At 41.8% G+C, this 14,084-nt stretch overlaps 1 protein-coding gene across 1 annotated transcript; it reads left to right on the forward strand.

The window, feature by feature from the left end:
• Positions 1-816: 816 nt before the first annotated feature.
• On the forward strand, positions 817-13,149 carry hapln4 (hyaluronan and proteoglycan link protein 4). Its single transcript, XM_037768862.1, is given in 8 exon segments — positions 817-1,019; positions 2,335-2,467; positions 6,902-7,091; positions 7,371-7,407; positions 7,409-7,544; positions 7,724-7,839; positions 9,002-9,188; positions 11,886-13,149. Coding segments are annotated over 8 exon segments (1,188 nt in total). The 5' UTR covers positions 817-1,016; the 3' UTR covers positions 12,272-13,149.
• The last annotated feature ends 935 nt before the right edge of the window (positions 13,150-14,084 follow it).

Genomic DNA, 14,084 nt, shown 5'->3' on the forward strand with positions numbered 1-14,084 from the left:
AAATATTAGTTCCTTCTGAACTGTAGTGGAGTAGAAGCAAGTAATACCTCAAATATGCCTTTAAATACAGTTACTTGGATGTATCATGGCTGCCACTGGCAACTACTGTTTCAGAGCAGTGAAGAAGAACTGATTGCAGTTTGTCACATGACAATTGCAAACAACAACAGTGCGGTGCTAATGGAGAGTGTAACGGTAACATATATATATATATACCAGCATACCATAACATATATATACCAGCATAATAAAAAATATAGTTGTTATTATATATATATATACATATATATATATTTATATGTATGTATATATATATATATTTTTATTATGCTGGAATCGGATTGATACTTGGTATTGGCCGATACCGCAAGTTCAGGTAATAGCTATCGGGAAGGAAAAAATGGTTTTGGAACATCTCTAGTTGTTTATTAATGTGAATTACTGTGCCATTATTATAATGTGTAACAAGAAGAACATCTGAGATAAAGTCTATTCTTTATTACTCTTCTTCAGCCATAAAGTTGTTTGGGTGAATTTGATTTGTCTTGATGACATGAATTAGTCTTAATCGGCAGTCGTAGTCTCAATACTTCCATTATTTCAATTGGTCTTTAATAGCAAGAATGTTCCGCCTGAAAGTTAATGAGATTTCACTGCATTAACTGCTGCAAACTGTGTGACACTCACACCAATAAGTGACACTCTAATGGGCTTCAATAAGACAATCGCAAACATTAAATCAGTGTGAAATCTTTGCTGTGATTGACTTCTCCACACAGCCTGCACAGTCAAATGTGTGCTGCGTCATCGGAGGACTGCGGGACCCACAAACACCGATGGTTCCCCTGCAGTGCGAGAGATCAGCGATGGGACCGGGAACAGAGAGAGAGAGGGAGGGAGGGAGGGAGGGAGAGAGGTGAGTGCTGCTGCAGAACAACATTTAGCCTGGCTGAGGAGTTAAACGGCGCGCAGCGGCACATCTGCTCCATCCAGGCATTAATCCTGTTGTGATAGCCATGGTAAGTTCACTTCTGTGCTCCATTAGTGCGGCTCTGCTCTGCAGTTCTCTGTGCTGCGTGGGAACTGTGGGGATGTTCATTGGACTAACCTTGAGAAAAATGATGCAGCATGGGCTGTTTATAGTGTGCAATGTGCATGTAAAGTGGCTGCTTTAGTAACTCTGCTTCACCGGGGCCTGTTCACGTTATGTACAGCAGCAGTGCTGTTACATATAAACGATTATTCACAGGTCTAACAATGCAGATAGCAGTGCACACAGCTGCAGCATACTGCACAGACTGACTCCTGTATTTTGTTATGATGACATTATTTCATCCACAATGAAGCCCAATCTAAGCATGTACCTATGTGCTGAAAGTTTGCATTTTGCACAAGGCTTTGCAATCCATCATGGGTCAAAATGCACACACGTCCGCAACTGCAGTGCTCTGAGCAACCACTGCACACTCATCCATAAACCAGAGAGAGCTTGTAAAGATAATTAGCACTTGACCAGAATAAGCAGCAGTGGCTTCAGGAGTATTTTATCCTCCATTGGTCACTGCCAGGGGAGATTGTTCACATACTCTGATGAGAGTTTCAGAAAGTGTTGTAGTCTCTTTCAGTAATTGTGATGGCTCCATGTCTGCATATATTCCTTTGTTTACTGTTGGCCTCCTCTGAGACAAGCCTGTTTCACTCAAAACTTTCCAAATACTTCCTTTTCCGTCAACCGCCACTTGGCAGAAAAGATAAAAAAAAAAAGTGCCAAACAAGCTTTAAGTTCCCAGTGAGGACTATCTCCTCTTTTCATACTGTGACTGTGAGCTACACAGCAGGCAGTTTAAAACGGCAGACTGTGACTTGAAAGCACGACTCTCAAACCGAACACAGTCAAGTCACAGTCGGCTAACCTTATTTTCTTGTTTTGAGAAAACTGAACCAATCAATTATCTGCTGCTCTTTGTTTTGCTTGCTAACATTTAAACACCTAAAGTATGAGTTCTCTGGTAGAGGTTCAGCATGACTGAGAGGCAGGACACATATATGTTTTTTTCCCCCCCAAGTTGCATGGGATATATTATATGTGTGGTTACAGTCTATAATCAGTATGTATGTGCAGTAAGTTCTACCAGAATTTTCAAACCAATGTTGTCACTACCGTTAAGTTAAGCCCCCAGTCTCTAACACTGAAGATGTGAAGCTATTGTCCCTGGTACTCTTCTCCTATGTATTTTTAGGTCTCGATTGTGCCCCTGGAAGGCAACTGTCTGGTTTCTCCATTTCCGTTTAACCTGTGATAACCACAATCCTCTGTTGTGTCCCTTCCTACAGTTCTTAAAGCAGCTGCGGCCTCTGGCCTTTGGGAAAATGTCCTTTGTGCTTTTCATCCTGACTTCTGCCCTCTCAGTGACTTCCCTGCCTGCTGACATCGACAAGGGAAGGAGGAAGGTGGTGCATGTGCTCGGTAAGGAAAAATATATTTCTTTCCTGTGTCCTACAAGCGGCAACCTCCGGTGCTGAGGAATGAAGCCAACGCTAAAGTGCCAAAAACTAGAGGTCCTCAAATGGCCACTTGAGGCTGGCTCCAAAAGCGAGTCAATCCCCATAGACGGTTAAAATGTCCAACTCTACAGCAGAAATAAACATGTTTACAGCCTCCATTCATAACAACCGGGGGGGTCGGGGAGGATTTGTTCATAGAACTCACTTGCTTAAATTAATTAAGGCTAATGGTACGTGTCCAGTACCTCCATCCTTTCAAAGCTTCCCATTAATTGTCTATGTAAACAGCCATGCAATGCATTCTGGTAGCGTGGAGGCATGATTCGAGAGACGGGGTGTCACATAAAGTTGAGGTCTAGGCTTCTTTATGCAAATCAGGGGCGTCCGGCGCGACTCGCCGCCTCTGGAAACTCCCTAGAAACTTTAAACTAAGCGTTGTCGATCCAAAATAAAGACTGTATTGATTACTGATTCAGTAACTGCATGGCTTATTTCTCACATAAAATGTTTTCAGAAACATTTTGGTGAACTATTTTCGTGTTATAAGAGAAGAAAGTTTCCAAACGAGCCGCCATGGTGCTTCCGGTTTGAAAGCTGGGAGCAGCAGCCCACGATGGAAAGCGTTCGTTCAAATCAGGTGCCCAGTGTCTTGTGTCTAGTAGCAGCCCATCAAGCGTCCAATGCTGGGAAGTGAGGTAATCCCTCGTGATAAAAACCCCCCCTGTGGACATGTACCTTTAGAGTTAAGCCTAATGAGGGCGTGGCTGCTTTGAGTGACAGGTGGGTGCCGTATCAGGTCTGCTGACTTCTATTATATACTTCGTATATTATATAGTTTATGGTTTTTTTTATAGCTCAGAGAAGCAAAGTCAGGAGCTCTTCATTATGCACTGATCTGCTGTTACAGCATATGCTAGAAAATATGGAGGATACACAGTCTGCAGAGGTCACCTTAGAGTTATTGAGATGACACCAGGAAAACCGCTTTCGTTAACGATCCAAAGAAAGAAAGAAAGAAAGGAGCAAAACCAGCTCCAGCCTTCAAAAGAATCCAATGAAGGATTTTTAAACTGTATTTAGGAATATGCACAGAAACACGCACAGTATTTCCAACAGTATTCTGGGAGCGAACGCTGCTGTAACTCTAGAATATTAATACATTATCAAAGATGTTAATATCCCATAGCACTACTACCAAGTATTCACTTGAGGACTGTAATACATTCCTAACATTTTACCTACTCAGAAAATTAATGACATTAGGGATTAAATTAATCGACTGCATGAGACCTGGCTGTCCATTTCATCTGCAATGTAGAGGTTAATAGACATCTGCTCTGGTATTAGAAGATATTCTCCAATGACTGAACTCCTAGTATGCATTATATGTAATCTTTGTATACATTCTTACAGATACTTTGCAACTAGTAACAACAGCCATTGGATAAAAAACAAGAAACCTACAAGTCATTGAGGAGATGCTATACCGGTACTTGCCTAATTGACGCGTCGCCTTTATGTAGCATATCGGTTGAATAATCCACATTCCCAAACGTCCATACAGCCAAGTAACTCAAGTGTATTTATTTGTACACCATCAGGTCCATCCACAGCGTTGACGGCGAGTTTGCATGCAAACGAAAAAATGTCTCAATGGGATGCTACACATGACGGTCAAAAACTGTGTGTCTCTTCCGATAAACAACACACCTGGTCTGTGATTACTGATTCACCTATTCATACTTTCCATGTACTCTACATACCACCTACTGTGCAAAAGGGGAATTACCACTAGTGGCTACATACTACTTCATATACAGACACATATAATAAACACAATACAAACATGGCTCCAACAATGATATAGTGGAGTGGAAAAGTGTATTTCCCTCTGAGATGTAGAGGATTGCAGGTATAAAGTTGCATAAAATGGAAAAAGTTAGGTAAAGTACCTCAAAATACATTTCTTTTTGATGCTTAGGTGGTTGGCAGGTAGCATCATAGGCTGTATATAAGCAGTGGACGTAGTCACCGTGTTGTCACCCATTGGTTTGTGGACTGCCATTTTGAAGCGTGTCACAAGAGGGTGGAGTTAAGTACAACCAAACGCTGAATAAGACATTTTTAGGAGACCAAAAAGGTTATAATTAGGGCTGTCAATTGATTAAATTTCTTTATTGCGATTAATTACATGGTTGTCCATAGGTAATCGCAAATGAATTATACATTTTTTTATCTGTTCAAAATGTACCGTAAAGGGAGATTTGTCAAGTATTTAATACTCTTATCAACGTGGGAGTGGGCAAATATGCTTGCTTTATGCAAATGTATATATATATTTATTATAGGAAATCAATTAACAACACAAAACAATGACACATATTGTCCAGAAACCCTCACAGGTACTGCATTTAGCATAAAAAATATGCTCAAATGATAACATGGCAAACTCAACTCCAACAGGCAACAACAGCTGTCAGTGTGTCAGTGTGCTGACTTGACTATGACTTGCCCCAAACTGCATGTGATTATCATAAAGTGGGCATGTCTGTAAAGGGGAGACTCCTGGGTACCTATTGAACCCATTTTCATTCACATATCTTGAGGTCAGAGGTCAAGGGACCCCTTTGAAAATGGCCATGACAGTTTTTCCTCTCTAAAATTTAGTGCAAGCTTGGAACATTACCTAAAAATTGCAAGTTGCGCTAATGCGTTAAAAAGATCCCCCCTTCACACAGGCACTCTGACTAAACAGCAGGAGTCACCAGTTAACATGGTGTTCTTTGTCTTAACATCAGCCTGTTAATGCGTTGGGAAATAATGGTTCTTAAAGTTTTGATTAAACACCACTCTGCTTTCATGGCTGCTGGTGGTAAACAACTTTGCAGAGAGCGGTAAGCAGTGACATGACTAATTGCTGGCTGGCATTGATAATAGTTGGTGCCTTTATCTGGTCACAACATAGCAGAAAACCTCTTGCAGCCGCTCATTAATGTTTACACCACATCTGTGTGTGTGTGTAGTGTTTGGCTAGTCGGCACACACACACACACACACACAAAAACAGCGTCTGAGCAAATGTCTGCCAAAAATGCAAATAGGTCTTGTTAATGCCCATTAGGAGAAGAGGCCTCTGGTTACCATTAGTCTGGGGTCATTTTGGTGAATTGCTCTTGAGAGAGGTTGAGGTTTTAAATTTGGAGAGGGGTAATCTGGTGATAGATCTGGGCAGAGGAGCGACCAACACTTTCCCCCCACTATTGATATGCTGGATGTTGAGTCACTAATGTGACAGCACAAATAAACAGCACACGCTTTATTCTATTTTGCGGGCGCCTCACTGCGTGTCGTTTCCCTCACAAAGAGATGGAAAGATTTTACAATTAAAATAAGAGTTACAAGTATTGGCTGTGTCGAGGGTGATTGCGAACCGCATGGCAATGGAGAATTCCTTATGCGTTCGCTTGTATCCACCACTTTATAATTATTTACCCTTAATTTAAAGGTCCCATATTGTAGAAAGTGAGATTGTCATGTCTTTTTTGATTATTCATAAAAGTGTCAAAACACTCAATCAACAGTAAAAATGCATACAGCATTCAGAAACTGTGCCTTTATGTGTGCAGGCAGGACTTCTGTAAGGTTGTAATGTCCAACAGTTGATACCTTGCAAAAAGATAGTCCTCATTTTTCGTGCGTTTTCCTACGAATGTCCAGCAACATGTAAAAATTTCCGCTCGTTACAAACACACAGTCTTTTCAAAATAAACTTCCGTGTTCACAGGAAACTACTTGGTTAGGTTTAGGTAGAGATCGTTGAAGGGGCGTTACTTAAATACGGACGTTACGTGACAAATAAGTCAACCTTTTGGTTCAAATACGGGAGTGCGTAGCCCAACTTACGTGACCGGTCTCCTGGGAGAGTCTGGTGTTTTTTGGAGCCACCCATCCACCCTGACCTCCTCCCTACACAGCGTTTCTCGCCCTTTATACTTCCTGATTCACAATGACGTTGATTAAATTGATTTCCTGGGACACATACGAAATGCAGTGCCTACTTTTCGTAGGTATAGCTACAAACGGTGTAAGAGTACAGCCCGTGATATCACAACAAGTGTGAGAAAAATAAAGGGTTTTTGAACATTAAAGCATGTAAACATGTTCTAGTAGAAACCCAAAATACAAGTATGAACCTAAAAATGAGAATAATAGGTCCTCTTTCACCGTCATGATTCAAAACATAGATTTCTGTCCATGACGGTAGTGCTGTATCAATGACAATCATAAGAGTTATAAAACATCAATCATTTGCAAAGTATAAAAACAGTGAGAAAGCAGACGAGCAAGATTACAGAAAATGTTAGATAATTATCATTTAGTGCTTTTCTTCCCACAGAGGATGACACCGGAGCGGTGATTGTGCAGACGGCTCCTGGTAAAGTGGTGACACATCGCGGTGGCTCCATCACTCTGCCCTGCAGGTTCCACCATGAGCCGGAGAACATCGATCCTGATCGCATTCGGATTAAATGGACCAAAGTGACTGATGCACTGCAGTTTGAGGACGTCTTTGTGGCACTTGGAAGGTAAAATGTTTCAATCGATTTGTATCTATTGTTAGTTAGAGGGCCCAGTCCAACAAATGTTGATTTGACTGAATGATTTTCGATTTACATCACTGCTACATACTATAGATGCTCATCACACATTCACAATGTAGTATTTCATTTTCACGAACCCACTCATATATCATAAAAACATACATTGCTCTTTTCAGCAGGCTGTAAAGTAAGGGGTGCCACATAAAGTCCACCTTTTTTAAGGCCAATAATACATACTTCTACATTTCTGTCAAATCTCCCCAGGCAGCAGCGTGTGTTTGGATCGTACAAAGGCCGTGTGTTTTTTGGAGCAGGCGGGACCAGGTGACGCCTCAGTGATCATCCAAAATGTCACACTGGAGGACTACGGGCGCTTTGAGTGTGAAGTCACAAACGACATGGAAGATGATACGGGATTCGTGAACCTTGACCTTGAAGGTCAGGAATTAAAGATGCAACCAGAAGGGATTTTGTTCAAGCTTTAGACATTTCTAACGCTCGACTGGCTCTTGTATAAAGTGTTGGCCAGAGAGATAGACCAGTTCACATGAGATTCAAGTGAAATTCATAACATTATAGGCTCACACTGTCTGAGGTCTGTTTTCTGTCACCTGTAGGAGTGGTGTTTCCCTACTACCCCCGTGAGGGGCGCTATAAGCTCAACTACCATCAGGGGGAGGATGCCTGCAAACAACAGGACGCCATTCTGGCCTCTCACTCTCAACTGCACAAGGTGAGTTCATGCCTTTCCTGTGGTTCAAATGTTTGTCATGTCATGAGAGACATGACAAGGGTAGAAGGCACAGATCACTACCAAGGAGACATGTCCATAGTTAATCGCAGTTAATCACAAATTAATCACAAATTTCTTTTCTGTTCAAAATGTACCTTAAAGGGAGATTTGTCAAGTATTTAATACTCTTATCAACATGGGAGTGGGGAAATATGCTGCTTTATGCAAATGTATGTATATATTTATTATTGGAAATTAATTAACAACACAAAACAATGACAAGTATTGTTCAGTAACCCTCACAGGTACTGCATTTAGCATAAAAAATATGTTCAAATCATAACATGACAAACTGCAGCCCAACAGACAACAACAGACGTCAGTGTGTCAGTGTGCTGACTTGACTATGACTTGCCCCCTAACTGCATGTGATTATCATAAAGTGGGCATGTCTGTAAAGAGGAGACTCGTGGGTAACCATAGAACCAATTTTCATTCACATCAGAGGTCAAGGGACCCCTTTGTAAATGGCCATGCCAGTTTTATCTTGCCAAAATTTGGTGCAAGTTTGGAGCGTTATTTAGCCTCCTTCACGACAAGCTATTATGGGATGATTGGTACCAATGGATTCTTTAGGTTTTTTAGTTTCATATGATGCCAGTATCTTCATTCTAGCTTTAAAACTGCCCGCTACAACCTAAAGATTGCAAATTGCGTTAATGAGTGAAAGAAATTTGTGGCGTTAAAACAAATTTGCGTTAACTTTGACAGCCCGACTTTTAATCAGTGACGGTTATCCCTGCAAACTCCAACTCCAACTTAATTTAGACCCTGGTCCCTGCAGTCGAAACGCAATGAGTTCCTCAAAAGGTTCTTATTTCTGGGGGAAAGTTCCTGCGGTGGAAATGGGGCTTTAGTTGTAATAATGCACCTACTGGCTACAACCCTCAGTCATAAACTGCTTTATAGCAGCAGTAAATCTGAAATTAAGAATATGTATATGACCAGTCCAGACATTTTACTGCAGGCCCATCCTCTTATTTAAAAAAAACATATGCATTAAAGTTCAGAGTAATGGAGTTATGTCAGAAGAGATAAACCTCTTAATAATGTATTTAATCCTTCAGTATGACCCGCTGACGTACATTATCTCCCTCCACAGGCCTGGCTGGAGGGACTAGACTGGTGCAATGCTGGTTGGCTGGAGGACGGCTCAGTCCAGTACCCTATCTCTCATCCCAGAGACCAGTGCGGCCGCAAGGACAACCCCGCTGGCGTGCGTAACTATGGCTACAGGCACAAGGAGGATGAGCGCTATGATGCTTTCTGCTTCACTTCCAAGCTCAATGGTGAGAAACAGAGGGAGAGACGTGGGATGGCGTACATAGTTGTGTGCACAGGCTTGTGTGTATCTGAAGATCAGAAGCACTTTGTAGTCCATCTACATGATCATACAAATAAATACAAACATGCACAATCTGATTGGAAGAGAACGAGACGGTGGTGGAGCTGGATTGTTGTGCTACTGTATAGAAAGAGGATACATCATGAGTGTTGGACCGTGGGGAAATAATAGGCCCATGTCTCTGATCTCTGCCTGTGATCTCGCCAGCCTAAGGCCATTGGATTTAGATCAGCGTGTGTCGATTCGGCCCTGCTAGGTGCCACAGTGTCCTCTGGGTGCCAAGCATCGCCTTTCATCTCCCAGTTCTTTTGATTTACATCATCCCCACAGGGAGTGTGCTAGTGTCTCCGTCACACACCTCCAGGTTCACAGACTCAAAACTTGGGGAAGTCAGACGCTGGGTTTGTTTCTTGCATCATGAAACTTATCTGTAGTATCGGTGTAGTCAAACATGTCAGGCTGTTCTCATACACCGTTCGTAGCTATACCTACAAAAAGTAATGCACTGTAATTCGTATATATCCCACAAAATCAATTACTACGTAATCTACATAATCATGAACCAGTAAATATAAAGAGTGTCAAAGGCCACATGGGAAGAAGGTCAGGGGGGTATAGGTGGGTAAAAAAAACATAGGACTTTTGCCCAGGAGAGCGCTGTTCGTACCCCGTGTGAAACCAGAAGTCAACGTAGATTTGTTTGTCACGTAACACTTCCGGAGTTATTTTAACCCAAACCATGATCTTTTCCTAAACCTAAATAATAGTTTTTGTCATGTGACTTCCGTAAAACTGAGGAAAAACTTTTCGTAAGATATCATACGAACCGTTGTTTGAGGAGACGTTGAGGTGTAATAAAAGGTTTTACTCCATCACTTGATTACTGTTGAAAGATACCAGCAATCAGTGTTTTGATAATCAATATTAAACCATTGGTTATGAAAGGAATAGTTTGTTATATTGGTAAATACTAGGGCTGTCAAAGTTAACATGATAACACGTTAACGCAAATTTGTTTTAGCGCCACTAATTTCTTTAACACATTAACGCAACTTGCGATTTTTAGGTTGTAGCGGGCTCAGTTTTAAAGCTAGAGTGAACTGATACTGACATCATATGAAACTAGAAAACCTAAAGAATCCATTGGTACCAACCATGTCATACTAGGGTTCTCTTGCCACCACATGCAGTTTGCGGCAAGTCATAGTCAAGTCAGCACACTGACACACTGACAGCTGTTGTTGCCTGTTAGGCTTGAGTTTGCCATGTTATGATTTGAGCATTTTTTTTAATGCTAAATGCAGTACCTGTGAGGGTTTCTGGACAATATTTTTCATTCTTTTGGGTTGTTAATTGATTTCCAGTAATAAATATATACATTAATTTGCATAAAGCAAGCATATTTGCCCACTCCCATGTCGATAAGAGTATTAAATTCTTGACAAATCTCCCTTTAAGGTACATTTTGAACAGAAAAAAAATGTGTGATTAATCACGATTAAATATTTTAATAGATTGACAGCCCTAGTAAAAACATATACTTTTATCTGCTTTTTTGCCAAGAGTTAGATGAGAAGATTGATACCACTGTGAGAGTGGTAGTGACCTTCTCATCTAATTCTTGGCAAGAAGTGTCTAAATACTCCTTTCAATCATTGTCCATATTAGTGAAACACATAGTACACCATTGGTTAACAGGGAATTTAAAAAATTCATTTTGGATAACTTCCATCCTGCCTGTCCCTCTTTGTAGTTTGAAAGAGAATTGAAAACTTCTCATGCATTGTAAAAACTAAATAGTTTTTTATTATCTAGATAAAAGAAAACGCTCTTCAATGAATCATAAACAATTTATGGGATAGTCTAAACTGGAGCAAAGAATCAGTGCTTTTCCTCCGTGAGGGAAAAAAGGTAGTAGGCTATGACAGAAACCTTAAACGATTGCTCATGGCTTCCCCTGTGTGTTAATTATTGCGGACAGTCTGTTGTGGGCAGGAGGCTTCAGCAGTGGTCGTGACCGATACTGTTGCTCAGTCCAGCTGGAAGGTATTTACTGAGCGTCCCCTGGGGAAATATGAGACAATATTCTGCCTCTCTAATAGCCAGCAGTCACACAAGCAAGCATAAAATCAATAGCTGAGCCAAGTGCGAACCTCAGGTTGCGGACGTGATTTTCATGATGTTGCTGTTTGGAGAAACCGTCAACCTCTTTATTCTTGGTTAGGTTTCTTTATCCTTCGCTTCTTTCTTTGGAGAACTTGTAATTCAGTTCAGTTGAAACAACTCAGCCAATCAGGACACCAATTTCTTTAATACTGCCAGGCGAGGAAGTCTCCCCAGAGGTGAGATGAAAGCAAAAATGGAAGCGTTTTAAGAGTAATTTTGAGCATTGCCTTTTCGATTTTGAGCAGCTGCCCGGACGGTTGTTGGAACCATTTGATATTCTGAACACAGTCAGACAGCGGAGCCGGGAAAACTGAGAATATCTTCCCTCAGGGCTCGACTTGTCTCTGGGGGCTTCGCTCTCTCGTTCACTCCTCTCTCTTCCTTTCCTTTTGCCCTCCTGAACAATGCTCTGTTTTCTGTCACCTTTTCAGTTGTTCTTACAACAAGCATCCTCTCTCCCTCTATATCCCCTCAGGCAAAGTGTACTTCCTCAAACGCTTTAAGAAGGTGAACTATGCGGAGGCGATGAAGGCTTGCATTCGAGACGGCTCAGCGGTGGCCAAAGTGGGTCAGCTGTACTCTGCGTGGAAGTTCCAGCTCCTGGACCGCTGCGAAGCCGGCTGGCTGGAGGACGGCAGCATCCGTTACCCCATAGTCAACCCCCGCTCTCGCTGCGGAGGATCCCAGCCAGGCATCCGACACCTAGGCTTCCCTGATAAAAAATTCCGCCTCTATGGCGTCTACTGTTTCCGCAAGAACAAGGACGAGACGGCAGGTGAGACGACAAAAAGCACCGCAAATAGTCTGACAAGGAGGAAGAGCAGCAACGACATCCCTGTGAACGCTACGAGGGTGATTTAAAGTGGAGAGCAAGAGAGGGGGGGATGCAACTTTAGATTTGACAGCAACAACTGTCGCCATGGCAGCCAATTCATCGCTTTTAAAGTAAAACACTCACAGACAAGATGTGCTCATTTGCCAGAGAGAAGAAGCGAGGCTGTGTAAAATTAAGGGTGACATCTTTATTAGGATGATTTTCCTATCGTCTCTCCAGTCAGTCAATCTTCTTAAGGAGCGTAGCACATCTGTCGGAGGTTAAACAGCAGCTTGATCATCACTCATCAGGCACACATCAGATCAGAGAGTCTGTCATGAGTATCCATGTTTACGTGAGTGTGTGCGGATCATATTTTGGCCCCCGCTGTGGCTCCTGAGCTCTCCAGTCTGAGCCAGAAACCCAGTGGCAGGGTGAACACATTCATTACTGGGTGAGACGGGATCATCTGCTCAACTGTATGGGGAAAATAAAAATCCTGTACGTTTTGATTGTGCCGAGTGTAATTGCCTGTATCCGGGTGCCATGCTTAGTTAGTAACCCTCTGGCACAATGGGAGTCATTTTTCTCATTAACCAAGACCTGGCAATCTCATCGTCGGAGCTGAACAAGTAGTAAATATTGCACTAGCACTAAAATATTTGCACTTTAAATACATAGAGCTTTATTTTATGATAGCATCTTAGCTTAGACTAAAGCGAGCATGTATTGCTTGGCTGAGTAGCTGCTGAGGCTGAATAAGCACAAATACAAAGCTACAATAATTGCTATTTACCTCACATACTGCACTTCTTCTGAGCTACCTGGGCCACCAATAAATGTTACATGCAACAACCTTTATTAGAGAGTATGTTTACCACTATGGATGAATGTTCTGGGAAAAAAATAAAAGTCTTGAAATTGTTGTGTTTTGATGCAGTTTTTTCCTATATCAAGAGACTGATGGGGGACAAAAAGCTTGATTAAATGAGCGGAGAAATCTAGCAAATGCACTTCCATACGGGATACGAACGTTCACTAAATGGTCGGATGAGTTTAATGGACACGGACTGCATTTATACAGTGCTTTTATCCAGAGCACTTTGCAGTTTTCACACACATTAATGGCAGAGAGCAACCATGCAAGGCGCAGGCCTAACCGCGGTGAGAAATCGGAGGTTCAGTATCTTCCCACTGCAGGACAGATCAACGAATCGACTCGCTGACCCGGAGTTTAATGGAAAACCCGCTCTACCTGCTGAGCCACAGCCGCCCGGACCATCATCCTGCAGTGCAGTGTCTCTAAAAAGTTCATGTAGAGGACTGTAGAGTCTACAGCCATGCAACAGGCTCAGTAAGTGGTGCTTTGTGCTAAATGCTAACATCCCCACAGTCACTTAAAGCTAGGGCTGTCAATCAATTAAAATATCTAATCGGGATTACTTGCATGATTGTCCATAGTTAATCACGCTTAATTGTTAATAAATTGCACATTTTTTATCTGTTCAGAATGAACCTTAAAGGGAGATTTGTCAAGTATTTAATACTCTTATCAACATGGGAGTGGACAAATATGCTTGCTTTATGCAAATGTATGTATATATTTATTATTGTAAATCAATTAACAAAACAAAACAATGACAAATATTGTCCAGAAACCCTCACAGGTACTGCATTTAGCATAAAAAATATGCTCAAATCATGACATGGCAAACTGAAGCCCAACAGGCAACAACAGCTGTCAGTGTGTCAGTGTGCTGACTTGACTATGACTTGCCCCAAACTGCATGTGATTATCATAAAGTGGGCATGTCTGTAAAGGGGAGACTCGTGGGTACCCATAGAACCCATTTTCATTCA

This window comes from Sebastes umbrosus, chromosome 5 (assembly GCF_015220745.1).
Source record: "Sebastes umbrosus isolate fSebUmb1 chromosome 5, fSebUmb1.pri, whole genome shotgun sequence".
Classification (NCBI taxonomy): domain Eukaryota; kingdom Metazoa; phylum Chordata; class Actinopteri; order Perciformes; family Sebastidae; genus Sebastes; species Sebastes umbrosus.